The sequence below is a fragment of the Neoarius graeffei genome, chromosome 22 (assembly GCF_027579695.1).
Source record: "Neoarius graeffei isolate fNeoGra1 chromosome 22, fNeoGra1.pri, whole genome shotgun sequence".
Lineage (NCBI taxonomy): Eukaryota > Metazoa > Chordata > Actinopteri > Siluriformes > Ariidae > Neoarius > Neoarius graeffei.
The window spans coordinates 58651983-58665011 of NC_083590.1; the positions used below are offsets into that span (position 1 = coordinate 58651983).

Below are 13029 nucleotides of genomic sequence, written 5' to 3' on the forward strand. Positions count from 1 at the left end.
TCGTTATGAATGAATGGAGCACAGAGGACGGCAGGACAGAGATCAGGTTGATACACGTAATTTATTGTCACACTTTTCAGTCTAACAACTGTTTTACAGTTTACAGACACCCACACACTCGGCGTCTGGTTCCGGGAAGAGCCCCTCTGCTCTCGCTCTCCCTCCTTAAATAGAGCGCGGTCACTGGGAAGACACACACAAACACAGGTTAATTGTAGTCAGGTGTAGCGATTCTGCCACTTACCTTCCCTGACTCCGCCCGCCTGTCACAGACCGGCGCTTGACCACGCCCCCGTTGCCACATACCCCCACCGCCCGACTCAGGCCGGGCGGCCGTCTGGCCCACAGCCGACTCCCCCCCCCCCCTTGACGGGAGAGGAAGTTCGCCACGACCATCTGCACCCCCGGCCTGTGGACCACCTTAAAATTGAAGGGTTGGAGCGCCAGATACCAATGGGTGATCCGCGCGTTGGCATCTTTCATGTGGTGGAGCCACTGGAAGGGCATGTGGTCCGAACAGAGGGTGAAAGGGCGCCCCAGCAGGTAGTAACGGAGGGCGAGGACCGCCCACTTGACCGCCAGACACTCCTTTTCAATGGTGCTGTAGCGCCCCTCACGCACTGACAGCTTCCTACTGATGTAGAGGACGGGGCGGTCCTCCCCCTCCACCTCCTGGGACAAAACTGCCCCAGCCCTCTGTCCAATGCATCGGTCTGCAACACAAAGGGGAGAGAAAAGTCAGGGGAGTGTAGAAGTGGCCCCCCACACAGTGCAGCCTTTACCTCTGAAAAAGTCCTCTGGCATTGCTCCGTCCACTGGACCGGATCTGGGGCCCCCTTTTTAGTGAGATCAGTCAGCGGGCTGGTGACGTCCAAATAATTAGGTATAAACCTACGGTAATAGCCAGCCAGCCCCAGGAACTGTCTCACCCCCTTTTTGGTCTTGGGCCTCGGGCAGGCCGCAATCGCTGCCGTCTTATTAATTTGGGGACGCACCTGCCCGTTGCCCAAGTGGAAGCCCAGATACCGTACTTCCACCCACCCAATCGCACACTTCTTTGGGTTGGCTGTGAGCCCCGCTCGCCTCAGCGACCTAAGGACGGCCCTCAGATGTTCAAGGTGCCTCAGCCAGTCATTACTATAGATGATGATATCATCTAGATACGCGGCCGCATAAGTGGTGTGGGGGCGGAGGACCCTATCCATCAGCCGCTGAAACGTAGCGGGCGCCCCAAACAGCCCAAACGGAAGGGTGACGAATTGGTGTAAACCAAACGGTGTGGAAAAGGCCATTTTTTCTCAGGATAGGGGAGTCAAGGGGATCTGCCAATATCCCTTCATCAAATCCAGTGTCGAATAAAAGCGAGCAGTGCCGAGTCGATCGAGCAACTCAATACAAGGCATTGGGTACGCATCGAATTTAGACACCGCGTTGACTTTTCTGTAGTCCACACAGAACCGGACCGACCCGTCGGCCTTGGGTACCAAGACCACTGGGCTGCTCCAGTCACTGTGGGACTCCTCAACGATGCCCATTTCGAGCATGGTCTCAAGTTCTTCCCGAACCACCTTTTTTTTTGTGTTCGGGTAGTCGGTAAGGGCGGCTACGCACTACTACCCCCGGGGGCGTCTGTATGTGGTGCTCTATGAGGTTAGTGCGACCGGGCAGGGGCGAGAACACATCCTTAAACTCGGTCTGCAACTGGGCGACCTCCGTGAGCTGGGTCGGGGAGAGGTGGTCTCCACAGGGAACCAGAGGGGTACGTGATGTCAATGCCTCTTTTTGAACCTCCGGCCCCAGCTCCGCCTTCTCCGGAACCACCGACACCAATGCCACGGGGACCTCCTCCTTCCAGAGTTTAAGCAGATTGAGGTGGTAAATTTGTAGCGCCCCACCCCTGTCCGTTCAGCTCACCTTGTAGTCGACGTCCCCGACTCGCCGTGTGACCTCAAAGGGACCTTGCCACTTGGCGATCAATTTGGAGCTCGAAGTGGGCAACAGTACGAGTACTTTATCTCCCTGGGTGAACTCCCTAAGGCGCGTACCCTTGTTGTACAGGCGGGCTTGCCGTTCTTGGGCCTGCCGCAAATTCTCCTGGGTTAGGTGGGTGAGTGTGTGGAGTTTTGCACGCAGGTCCAGAACGTATTGAATTTCGTTCTTGCTTTGTGAAGGTCCCTCCTCCCAATTTTCCCGCAGCACGTCTAGAATGCCGCGCGGCTTACGCCCATATAATAATTCGAATGGGGAGAACCCCGTGGAGGCTTGGGGAACCTCTCGCACTGAGAACAACAAGGGCTCGAGCCACTGATCCCAATTACGTGCGTCCTCACTTACGAATTTTTTAATGATATTTTTGAGGGTGCGATTGAACCATTCTACTAAACCGTCCGTTTGTGGGTGATACACACTGGTGCGGATCGGCTTCATCCCCAATAACCCATACAGTTCGCGCAGTGTCTGTGACATAAATGTAGTGCCTTGATCAGTCAAAATCTCTTTCGGGATTCCGACTTGGGAGATAACGCGGAAGAGTGCCTCTGCAATACTGTGTGCTGAGATATTTCGCAGAGGCACTGCTTCCGGGTATCGCGTTGCATAGTCCACCAGAACTAATATAAAGCAGTACCCTTGTGCTGACCAATCTAATGGCCTGACGAGATCCATTCCAATTCTCTCAAACGGGGTCTCGATCAATGGAAGAGGGCGCAAAGGCGCTTTTGGAACGGCCGCTGGATTTACTAACTGGCATTCGCGGCATGCCGTACACCACCTACAAACATCGCCGTGAATCCCCGGCCAATAGAATCGGGCCATTATTCAGGCTAGTGTCTTGTCCTACCCTAGGTGTCCAGCCATGGGATTAAAGTGAGCCGCCTGGAATACCAATTCCTGGCGTCTCTTTGGAATCAAAAGCTGCATGACTCGCTCTTTAGTTTGAGTGTCCTGCGTCACTCGGTATAACCTATCCTTCATAATTGCGAAGTAGGGGAAGGACGGGGTGGCGTTCGGCTGGAGCGTTTGACCATCGATTACTCTCACTTGGTCAAACGCATGTCGCAGAGTCTCGTCTCGCGACTGATCTAATGGGAAATCCGCGAGGGATTCCCCAAGAGAGAGAGGAGGGGCCGGCGGCTCCTCACTCTGACGCGGAGATGACGTAGACGGCTCTGTGACAGCTGCTCCCACCAAAGTGACACCGGGACCTCCCCCCGTTAAATGGCAGGACCCACTCTTGACTAAGTGCGTCATTAAATCCCGAAATCCCGGCCAATCAGTCCCCAAAATTAAAGAGTGTGTAAGGCGAGGATTAACCGCCGCCTTCACTATAACTTTTCCCCCTCTGAACAAAATGTGGACCGACACCAAAGGGTAGCTGTGAATGTCCCCATGCACACACAACACCTTCACCCACTGTGCTCCCCCCAATGCCTCGTCTTGAACCAGGCTTTGGTGAATTGAGGTCTGATTACAGCCAGAATCCACCAACGCCTGATATGTATCCCCTTGGATACTTACCGGTATGCGATATGCTCCGGCCCGATCTAGGGCAGTCTCTGGCGCGTCGGGGATCCGAACCACCGCGCCCACTTCCATCACCGTGCACTGCTGTTGAAAGTGGCCCGGTTCCCCACAGCGCCAGCAAACTGGCCCGGGCTTTCCCTCTGCACCGGTGTTCTGGGGCTCACTCACCTGAGGTGGGGGAGAGACAGACACAGAAGAGAGAAATGGGAGGGCACCGCAGGGGCGGCGGGGCGGCTGGGGTGGTGCCGGCCCTCGCCTCCACGGTGGGGGAATGGGGCGAGGACGGGACACAGGAGGGGGGGGGGGAGAGAGAGAGAGAGAGAAGAGGAGAGAAGAGAAGATGCCGTCTGCTGTCCTGCCGCCGGGACAGCCGCCAAATGGTCCTCCGCCAGCTCGACTGCCTGATCCAGCGACACCGGGCGGTGGCACTGGACCCACTCCGCGGTTCCTGCTGGCAAGCGAGCGATGAATTGTTCCAGCACCACCTGGTCGATGATTCCCTCGGTGTCGCGGTTGTCGGCCCTCAACCACTGCCAGCAGGCATCCCAGAGCTGCTGGCCAAACGCGAACGGCCGGCCGACTTCCTCCAAGCGCAACGCGCAGAAGCGCTGGCGCTGCTGTTCTGGGGTGCGCCCCACGCGCTGGAGGACAGCCCGGCAGAGGTCCGCGTAGGCCAGCTGGCGGTCGGCGGGGAGCTGTAGCGCGGCCAGCTGTGCCTCTCCCGTTAGCAGGGGGAGGAGGCGCACCGCACGCTGCTCCATCGGCTACCCCGAGGCTTTGGCGACTTGCTCGAAGAGCGTGATGAACGCCTCGGGGTCGTCCTGCGGGCCCATCTTGGTGACAGTGAAGGGAGACAGGCCCGCGGTAGGAGCGCTGGTGGACCCCGCCGACACGAGGAGGTGCCGGAAAGCCCCTCGGTCTTCTTGTTGGGCCAGCACCAGGGCCTCGAAGTGTCGTTCCTGTTCTTTTCAGAGGGTGACGAGCGCCTGGTGCAGGCTTTGCTGGGCCATGGCGAGGGCGTGGACCAGGTCGGCGAACGGGGAGGACTCCATGGGGCTGATCGGCTGGTGCTCCACTTTCGTTCCGGGTTTCGGCACCACTGTAGCCGTTCGTTATGAATGAGTGGAGCACAGAGGACGGCAGGACAGAGATCAGGTTGATACACGTAATTTATTGTCACACTTTTCAGTCTAACAACTGTTTTACAGTTTACAGACACCCACACACTCGGCGTCTGGTTTCGGGATGAGCCCCTCTGCTCTCGCTCTCCCTCCTTAAATAGGGCACGGTCACTGGGAAGACACACACAAACACAGGTTAATTGCAGTCAGGTGTAGCGATTCTGCCACTTACCTTCCCTGACTCCGCCCTCCTGTCACAGACCGGCGCTTGACCACGCCCCCGCTGCCACACTGCTGTTCTAGCACCCTTATTGAATCTACCAGTATTCCTAGTTAGAGGCTGCTATATATTAGTCCTTGTTGCATCTGACCAGGTGAGTGGAGCACAAAAGCACAGCAGGCTAGAACTGAGTTCACAAAAACTTTATTCTTAGCTTTTCAGCTTTCCATACTCTCCCAGCCACACACGCACGCACACAAGTGTTCTGTTTGGGGAGAGAGAGCTCCCTTTCTCTGCTCTCTCTCTCTCTCTCTCTCTCTCCTTTTAAAGGGCGCAGTCACTGGGGAAGACATACAAACACAGGTTAATTCCCATCAGGTGCAAAGACTCCACCACTTACCTTCCCTGATTCCGCCCTCCATTCACAGACCGATGCTTGGCCACGCCCCCGCTGCCACAGTCCTCAAACTTTTGTTTTGTCTCAGTCTTTATTCATGTAGAATCTTGAATGTTTGAGGTTCAGGAAAAATGCTACCTTACATTGGGTTAGTGTTGTTACAGTTTATAATCTTGTTGCATTTCATGTTCAATTTCTGCTATTTTTGTCCTTTTGTTTCTCCAGAAGTAAAGAACACTGAAGTAAAGAACGCACTGCTGCAAGTCTTTTCCTGCTCCACATGTCCTCGTTCTTATACATCTCAAATTTACCTCAACAAACACATCCAGAGATGCCACTATAAAGAGTATGTGGGACTACGGGAATCAGGAGAGATTAAATATGAGCTTCAGATCCCCTCCAGATGTCAGCCAACATCAACTAATACTCTCAGTTCTGACACTTCTCGTAATGGTATACAGAAGGAAATTCACCACTGCTCAGACTGTGGAAAGAGTTTTGGTCATCAGAATGCATTCAAGACGCACCAGCGCATTCACACAGGAGGAAAGCCGCATCACTGCTCACAGTGTGGGAAGAGTTTTACTGGACAGAGTGCTCTCCAACGACACCAGCGCATTCACACAGGAGAGAAGCCATATCACTGCTCACAGTGTGGGAAGAGTTTTACTGGACAGAGTGCTCTCCAACGACACCAGCGCATTCACACAGGACAGAAGCCGTATCACTGCTCACAGTGTGGGAAGAGTTTTACTGGACAGAGTGATCTCCAACAACACCAGCGCATTCACACAGGAGAGAAGCCATATCACTGCTCACAGTGTGGGAAGTGTTTTACTCGGCAAGGTGATCTCCGACGACACCAGCGCATTCACACAGGAGAGAAGCCGTATCACTGCTCACAGTGTGGGAAGAGTTTTACTCTGCACGGTCATCTCCAACAACACCAGCGCATTCACACAGGAGAGAAGCCGTATCACTGCTCACAGTGTGGGAAGGGTTTTGCTCGGCAAGGTCATCTCCAACGACACCAGCGCATTCACACAGGAGAGAAGCCGTATCACTGCTCACAGTGTGGGAAGAGTTTTACTCGGCAAGGTCATCTCCAACGACACCAGCGCATTCACACAGGAAAGAAGCCGTATCACTGCTCACAGTGTGGGAAGAGTTTTACTGAACAGAGTGCTCTCCGACGACACCAGCGCATTCACACAGGAACGAAGCCGTATCACTGCTCACAGTGTGGGAAGGGTTTTACTCGGCAAGGTCATCTCCAACGACACCACCGGATTCACACAGGAGAGAAGCCGTATCACTGCTCACAGTGTGGGAAGAGTTTTACTGGACAGAGTGCTCTCCGACGACACCAGCACATTCACACAGGAGAGAAGCCGTATCACTGCTCACAGTGTGGGATGAGTTTTACTCGGCAAGGTCATCTCCAACGACACCAGCGCATTCACACAGGAAAGAAGCCGTCTCACTGCTCACAGTGTGGGAAGAGTTTTACTGAACAGAGTGCTCTCCGACGACACCAGCGCATTCACACAGGAGAGAAGCCGTATCACTGCTCACAGTGTGGGAAGAGTTTTACTGGACAGAGTGCTCTCCGACGACACCAGCACATTCACACAGGAGAGAAGCTGTATCACTGCTCACAGTGTGGGAAGAGTTTTACTCGGCAAGGTCATCTCCAACGACACCAGCGCATTCACACAGGAAAGAAGCCGTCTCACTGCTCACAGTGTGGGAAGAGTTTTACTGAACAGAGTGCTCTCCGACGACACCAGCGCATTCACACAGGAACGAAGCCGTATCACTGCTCACAGTGTGGAAAGGGTTTTACTCGGCAAGGTCATCTCCAACGACACCACCGCATTCACACAGGAGAGAAGCCGTATCACTGCTCACAGTGTGGGAAGAGTTTTACTCAGCAGAGTGCTCTCCGACGACACCAGCACATTCACACAGGAGAGAAGCCGTATCACTGCTCACAGTGTGGGAAGGGTTTTACTCGGCAAGGTCATCTCCAACGACACCACCGCATTCACACAGGAGAGAAGCCGTATCACTGCTCACAGTGTGGGAAGAGTTTTACTCAGCAGAGTGCTCTCCGACGACACCAGCACATTCACACAGGAGAGAAGCCGTATAACTGCTCACAGTGTGGGAAGAGTTTTACTCAGCAGAGTCATCTCCAAACACACCAGTGCATTCACACAGGAGAGAAGCCGTATAACTGCTCACAGTGTGGGAAGAGTTTTACTCAGCAGAGTCATCTCCAAGAACACCAGCACATTCACACAGGAGAGAAGCTGCATCACTGATCACAGTGTGGAAAGATGTTAACTTATTCAGTTACATTTAAGATCTACAAGTGCACTCACTCAGAGACATTGCATGATTTAAAGTAGTCACATTAAATATAGTTGTTATTATGACTGTTTGTTTTGGCTGAAAATGATCTCATCTCATTATCTCTAGCCGCTTTATCCTGTTCTACAGGGTCGCAGGCAAGCTGGAGCCTATCCCAGCTGACTACGGGCGAACGGTGGGATACACCCTGGACAAGTCGCCAGGTCATCACAGGGCTGACACATAGACACAGACAACTATTCCTACTCACACCTACGGTCAATTTAGAGTCACCAGTTAACCTAACCTGCATGTCTTTGGACTGTGGGGGAAACCGGAGCACCCGGAGGAAACTCACGCGGACATGGGGAGAACATGCAAACTCCACACAGAAAGGCGCTTGCTGGCCACGGGGCTCGAACCTGGACCTTCTTGCTGTGAGGCGACAGTGCTAACCACGACACCACTGTGCTGCCCCTGAAAATGATCTGTAATTTGGATTGTCATGTTACATGACTGTTTTAAAATATGTACCTTTATAGTGATGTTTAAAACAAGATTATTAATGTTTTCTTTTGACCTTAAGTAATCATTAATTGCCACTATACAAGTAACGATTAAACTGCAATTCTCATCAGTGTAGTACTGCAGCATGAGACTGATTGTTAATGGAATTATTACTGAACAGGAGTTTAACATTACTATGTTTAACAGAAATGTGGATCAAACCAAATGACTATGGAGCAGTGAAATGAAGCTCATCCAGCTATATGCATCCGCCTCGCCTCACTGGTAGAGGAGGCGGCATCGGTTATTTATAATCATAATCTAGGAATCGTACAAAAATCTGAACAAAAATTCAGTATGTTTGAAGTTCTTTATCCAAACATATGTAGCCAAAAAAAGTCTATGCAGTTGATTCAGCTCATTATTATTTACAGACCCGTGGTCTATATTCTGAAGTTCTTTCTGAATTTGCGGATTTCTTTCGACAACGAATTAATTGTTAGGCATTATTTGTTTTGATCACCTGGAAGACTCTGAGAACAGCATTCGTGTCCATTCTAGATTCAGTAGGGGTTAATCAGGATGTCATAGGACCTAACCCTATTTTTGTTCAGGTTTTTGTATGATTCCTAGTGGTCACACTCTCAATCTAATACTTGTATTTATATTAAACATAGGAAATATCATCACTTCCACAGTCTGAAGCTCCCTCAGATCATTATCTCCTCTCTTTTGAAATGTCTTGGCAATACTATGTGTACCTTGCACACCATCGTGTCAAAAGTACATTCACGTTAACGACTGCATAAAGTTTTATCAGTAGTCTTCCAAGTTATCAACTTGGATTGGCTCACAGTCAGACCCCACAGAACTTGATCAGCTAACTGACTGCTGAGAGTCAACATTCTGCTTTACTTTAGATAATGTAGCTCAACTTAAAAGAAAATAATTCAGGAGAAAAAAAACTAGCACCCTGGTATAACAATCACACATGCACCTTAAAACATAAAATTAGAAAATGGCATCAAACAAAATTGATAGTATTCAAATTTGTGTGGAAGGAGAGCCTCTTGGCTACATGGACAAGCTTTTAATACTGCTTGATCAACAATTTTCTCCACCCTAATAGAAGATGATAACAATAATCTTAAATTATGTAATACTTTAGTAAGAAAAACACCTTCAATATGTAGTGTTGATGACGAAGTTTTTTCGATGGCAAAATTGAAAATATCAGGCAAAATATCAAACTATTAATTTAAAACTAGACAATTTCATAAGTCCCCCTGGAGAGAACAGTACAACTACATCACAGTAACAATTTGTTTTACACCCCTTAGAGAGACTGAACTAATTTCACTTATTTCCTCATCAAAATCTTCAACCTAACAGATAACACCAGAAGCAATCAAACCTCTTTGAAAAACAATCACTTATTCTTTTAGCAATGGCTGTGTACCTAAATCCTTTAACCTAGCAGTTGTCAGACCCTTGATTAAAGAACCTAACCTCAACCCTTGTCAGCTGTCCCAGTATAGGCCAATATCAAACCTCCCATTTATCTCCAAGATCCTCGAAAAAACTGTGGCATAACAGTTATGCTCATATCTACATGGAAGTAACATCCCTGAAAGGCATCAATCAGGATTTAGACCTCATCATAGCACAGCGACAGCACAGGTTAAAGTAGTAAATGACCGACTACTGGCTCCTGATCAGGGTTGTGTCTCCTTGCTTGTGCTGCTTGACCTTAGTGCAGCTTTTGATACCACTGATCATACTATTCTCCTTGATGGACTAGAAAATGTCATTGGTGTTAAAGGAACGGTCCTCTGGTGTCTCAGGTCTTATTTAACTGATCATTGTCAGTTTCTATAAGTAAATAGTGACTAGCATGCATACAGAAAAGTTTGGTGTTCCACAAGGTGCTGTCTTTGGCCCATTGCTTTTTTTCTTAAAATATGCTACCTCTGGGTAATATTTGTAAGCATGGTATTACTTTCCACTGTTATGCTGGGGGCACAGTTGTATGTTTCAGCAAAGCCAGATGAGAGACACCAGCTTAATAAAATTAAGGAATGTGTAAAGGACATTAGACACTGGATGCTTATTAACTTCCTTCTACTTAATTCTGGCAAGACATTACTAGTACTTGTACTAGGACCACATGCAGCTAGAAGTAAATTTTCTGATTAAATAGTAACTTGAGATGGCCTTTCTATTTCTTCGTGGGCAGCAGTAAAAGACTGGCATGATTATTGGCTCCAGTCTTTCATTTGAAGCCCATATAGATAATATTGCTTGGATAGCCACCTTTCAGCTCAGAAATATTGCAAAAAAAAGTAATACTGTAACTACATGATGCAGGAAAACTAGTTCATGCTTTTATTACTTCTAGGTTGGATTGTTGTAATGCCTTACTGTCTGGATGTTCCAGTAGGTGCATAAACATGCTCCAGTTAGTTCAAAATGCAACAGCAAGAGTCCTTACAAGAACTAGAAGATACAGTGGGGCAAAAAAGTATTTAGTCAGTCACCAATTGTGCAAGTTCTCCCACTTAAAAATATGAGAGGCCTGTAATTTTCATCATAGGTATACCTCAACTATGAGAGACAAAATGAGAAGAAAAATCCAGAAAAAAACATTGTCTGATTTTTAAAGAATTTATTTGCAAATTATGGTGGAAAATAAGTATTTGGTCAATAACAAAAGTTCATCTCAATACTTTGTTATATACCCTTTGTTGGCAATGACAGAGGTCAAACATTTTCTGTAAGTCTTCACAAGGTTTTCACACACTGTTGCTGGTATTTTGGCCCATTCCTCCATCCAGATCTCCTCTAGAGCAGTGATGTTTTGGGGCTGTCGCTGGGCAACACGGACTTTCAACTCCCTCCAAAGATTTTCTATCGGTTGAGATCTGGAGACTGGCTAGGCCACTCCAGGACCTTGAAATGCTTCTTACGAAGTCACTCCTTCGTTGCCCAGGTGGTGTGTTTGGGATCATTGTCATGCTGAAAGACCCAGCCACATTTCATCTTCAATGCCCTTGCTGATGGAAGGAGGTTTTCACTCAAAATCTCACGATACATGGCCCCATTCATTCTTTCCTTTACACGGATCCGTCATCCTGGTCCCTTTGAAGAAAAACAGCCCCAAAGCATGATGTTTCCACCCCCATGCTTCACAGTAGGTATGGTGTTCTTTGGATGCAACTCAGCATTCTTTCTCCTCCAAACACAAGTTGAGTTTTTACCAAAAAGTTCTATTTTGGTTTCATCTGACCATATGACATTCTTCCAATCCTCTTCTGGGTCATTGAAATGCTCTCTAGCAAACTTCAGATGGGCCTGTACATGTACTGACTTAAGCAGGGGGACACGTCTGGCACTGCAGGATTTGAGTCCCTGGTGGCATAGTGTGTTACTGATGGTAGCCTTTGTTACTTTGGTCCCAGCTCTCTGCAGGTCATTCACTAGGTCCCCCCGTGTGGTTCTGGGATTTTTGCTCACCGTTCTTGTGATCATTTTGACCCCACGGGGTGAGATCTTGCGTGGAGCCCCAGATCAAGGGAGATTATCAGTGGTCTTGTATGTCTTCCATTTTCTAATAATTGCTCCCACAGTTGATTTCTTCACACCAAGCTGCTTACCTATTGCAGATTCAGTCTTCCCAGCCTGGTGCAGGTCTACAATTTTGTTTCTGGTGTCCTTTGACAGCTCTTTGGTCTTGGCCATAGTGGAGTTTGGAGTGTGACTGTTTGAGGTTGTGGACAGGTGTCTTTTATACTGTTACCGAGTTCAAACAGGTGCCATTAATACAGGTAACGAGTGGAAGAGAGAGGAGCCTCTTAAAGAAGTTACAGGTCTGTGAGAGCCAGAAATCTTGCTTGTTTGTAGGTGACCAAATACTTATTTAACCGAGGAATTCACCAATTAATTCATTAAAAATCCTACAATGTGATTTCCTGGATTCTTTCCCCCCATTCTGTCTCTCATAGTTGAAGTGTACCTATGATGAAAATTACAGGCCTCTCTCATCTTTTTAAGTGGGAGAACATGCACAATTGGTGGCTGACTAAATACTTTTTTGCCCCACTGTATGACCACATCAACCATGTCTTATCCACATTGCACTGGCTCCCAATCCAATTTGATATTGATTGTAAAATATGACCATTGACCTTAAAAGCACTGAATGGTCTCGAGCCACAGTACCTGAGTGAATACCTACCTGCCATGCCTCCTAAGATCAATAGGTATCGGCTATTTTTTGGCACCTCAAGTAGTAAAGGCTACATCAGAGGCAGAGTTTTCACTTACAAAGCCCCATATTTATGAATCAGCCTTCCAAGTAGTGTTCATAACTCAGACATAGTTTAAGTCTAGGGTTACCGGGTTAGGATTCGGTTTCATGGAGGTCGTTTTGTGCACTGTCCTTCCTAGGGCTTCTCCTCGATGTTCCACCAATGCCATGCAGTCATCCCCATATTGCATTTGGGTTTTTCTTGGGGTAGGGTTTATTTTAAGATTGTGAGTAGGGAAGAGGGAAACAATGAAGGTGAGGTGATGGGTTATGGTAAGGTTTTAGGGGTTAGGGTTGGGTTTTAGGGTGAGGGGTGAGGGTTAATTTTGGGGTAAGGTGTAGTGTTAGTCGAGGGTAGGGGTTGTGGAATAACTCTGCTATGCGCAGGCCTATTGGAGTTTGGGGGGGTGGAAAGAGAGGGCCTGGTGAGGCGAAAGCCTGTAATCAACAAAAAAGTAGAAATATTCAGCAAATTTGTTCCAGTAGCCTAATCAATATAAAATTAGTATGATCTACAGTATGTACAGACTGTACAGCTGCTGCCGGCACCTTTGATCTAAAGTTGGGGCTGCTAAATATTAGATCGCTTACATCTAAAGTG

The 13029-nt window shown here is 48.6% G+C and overlaps 1 protein-coding gene across 1 annotated transcript in view; it reads left to right on the forward strand.

The window, feature by feature from the left end:
- LOC132870988 (zinc finger protein 271-like) overlaps positions 1–8794 on the forward strand; it is a 96955-nt gene extending 88161 nt beyond the window's left edge. Inside the window, exon 6 of the mRNA XM_060905070.1 lies at positions 5486–8794. Coding sequence (XP_060761053.1) covers positions 5486–7587 — 2102 coding nt within the window. The 3' untranslated portion in view covers positions 7588–8794. The remainder of the gene's footprint in view (positions 1–5485) is intronic.
- The last annotated feature ends 4235 nt before the right edge of the window (positions 8795–13029 follow it).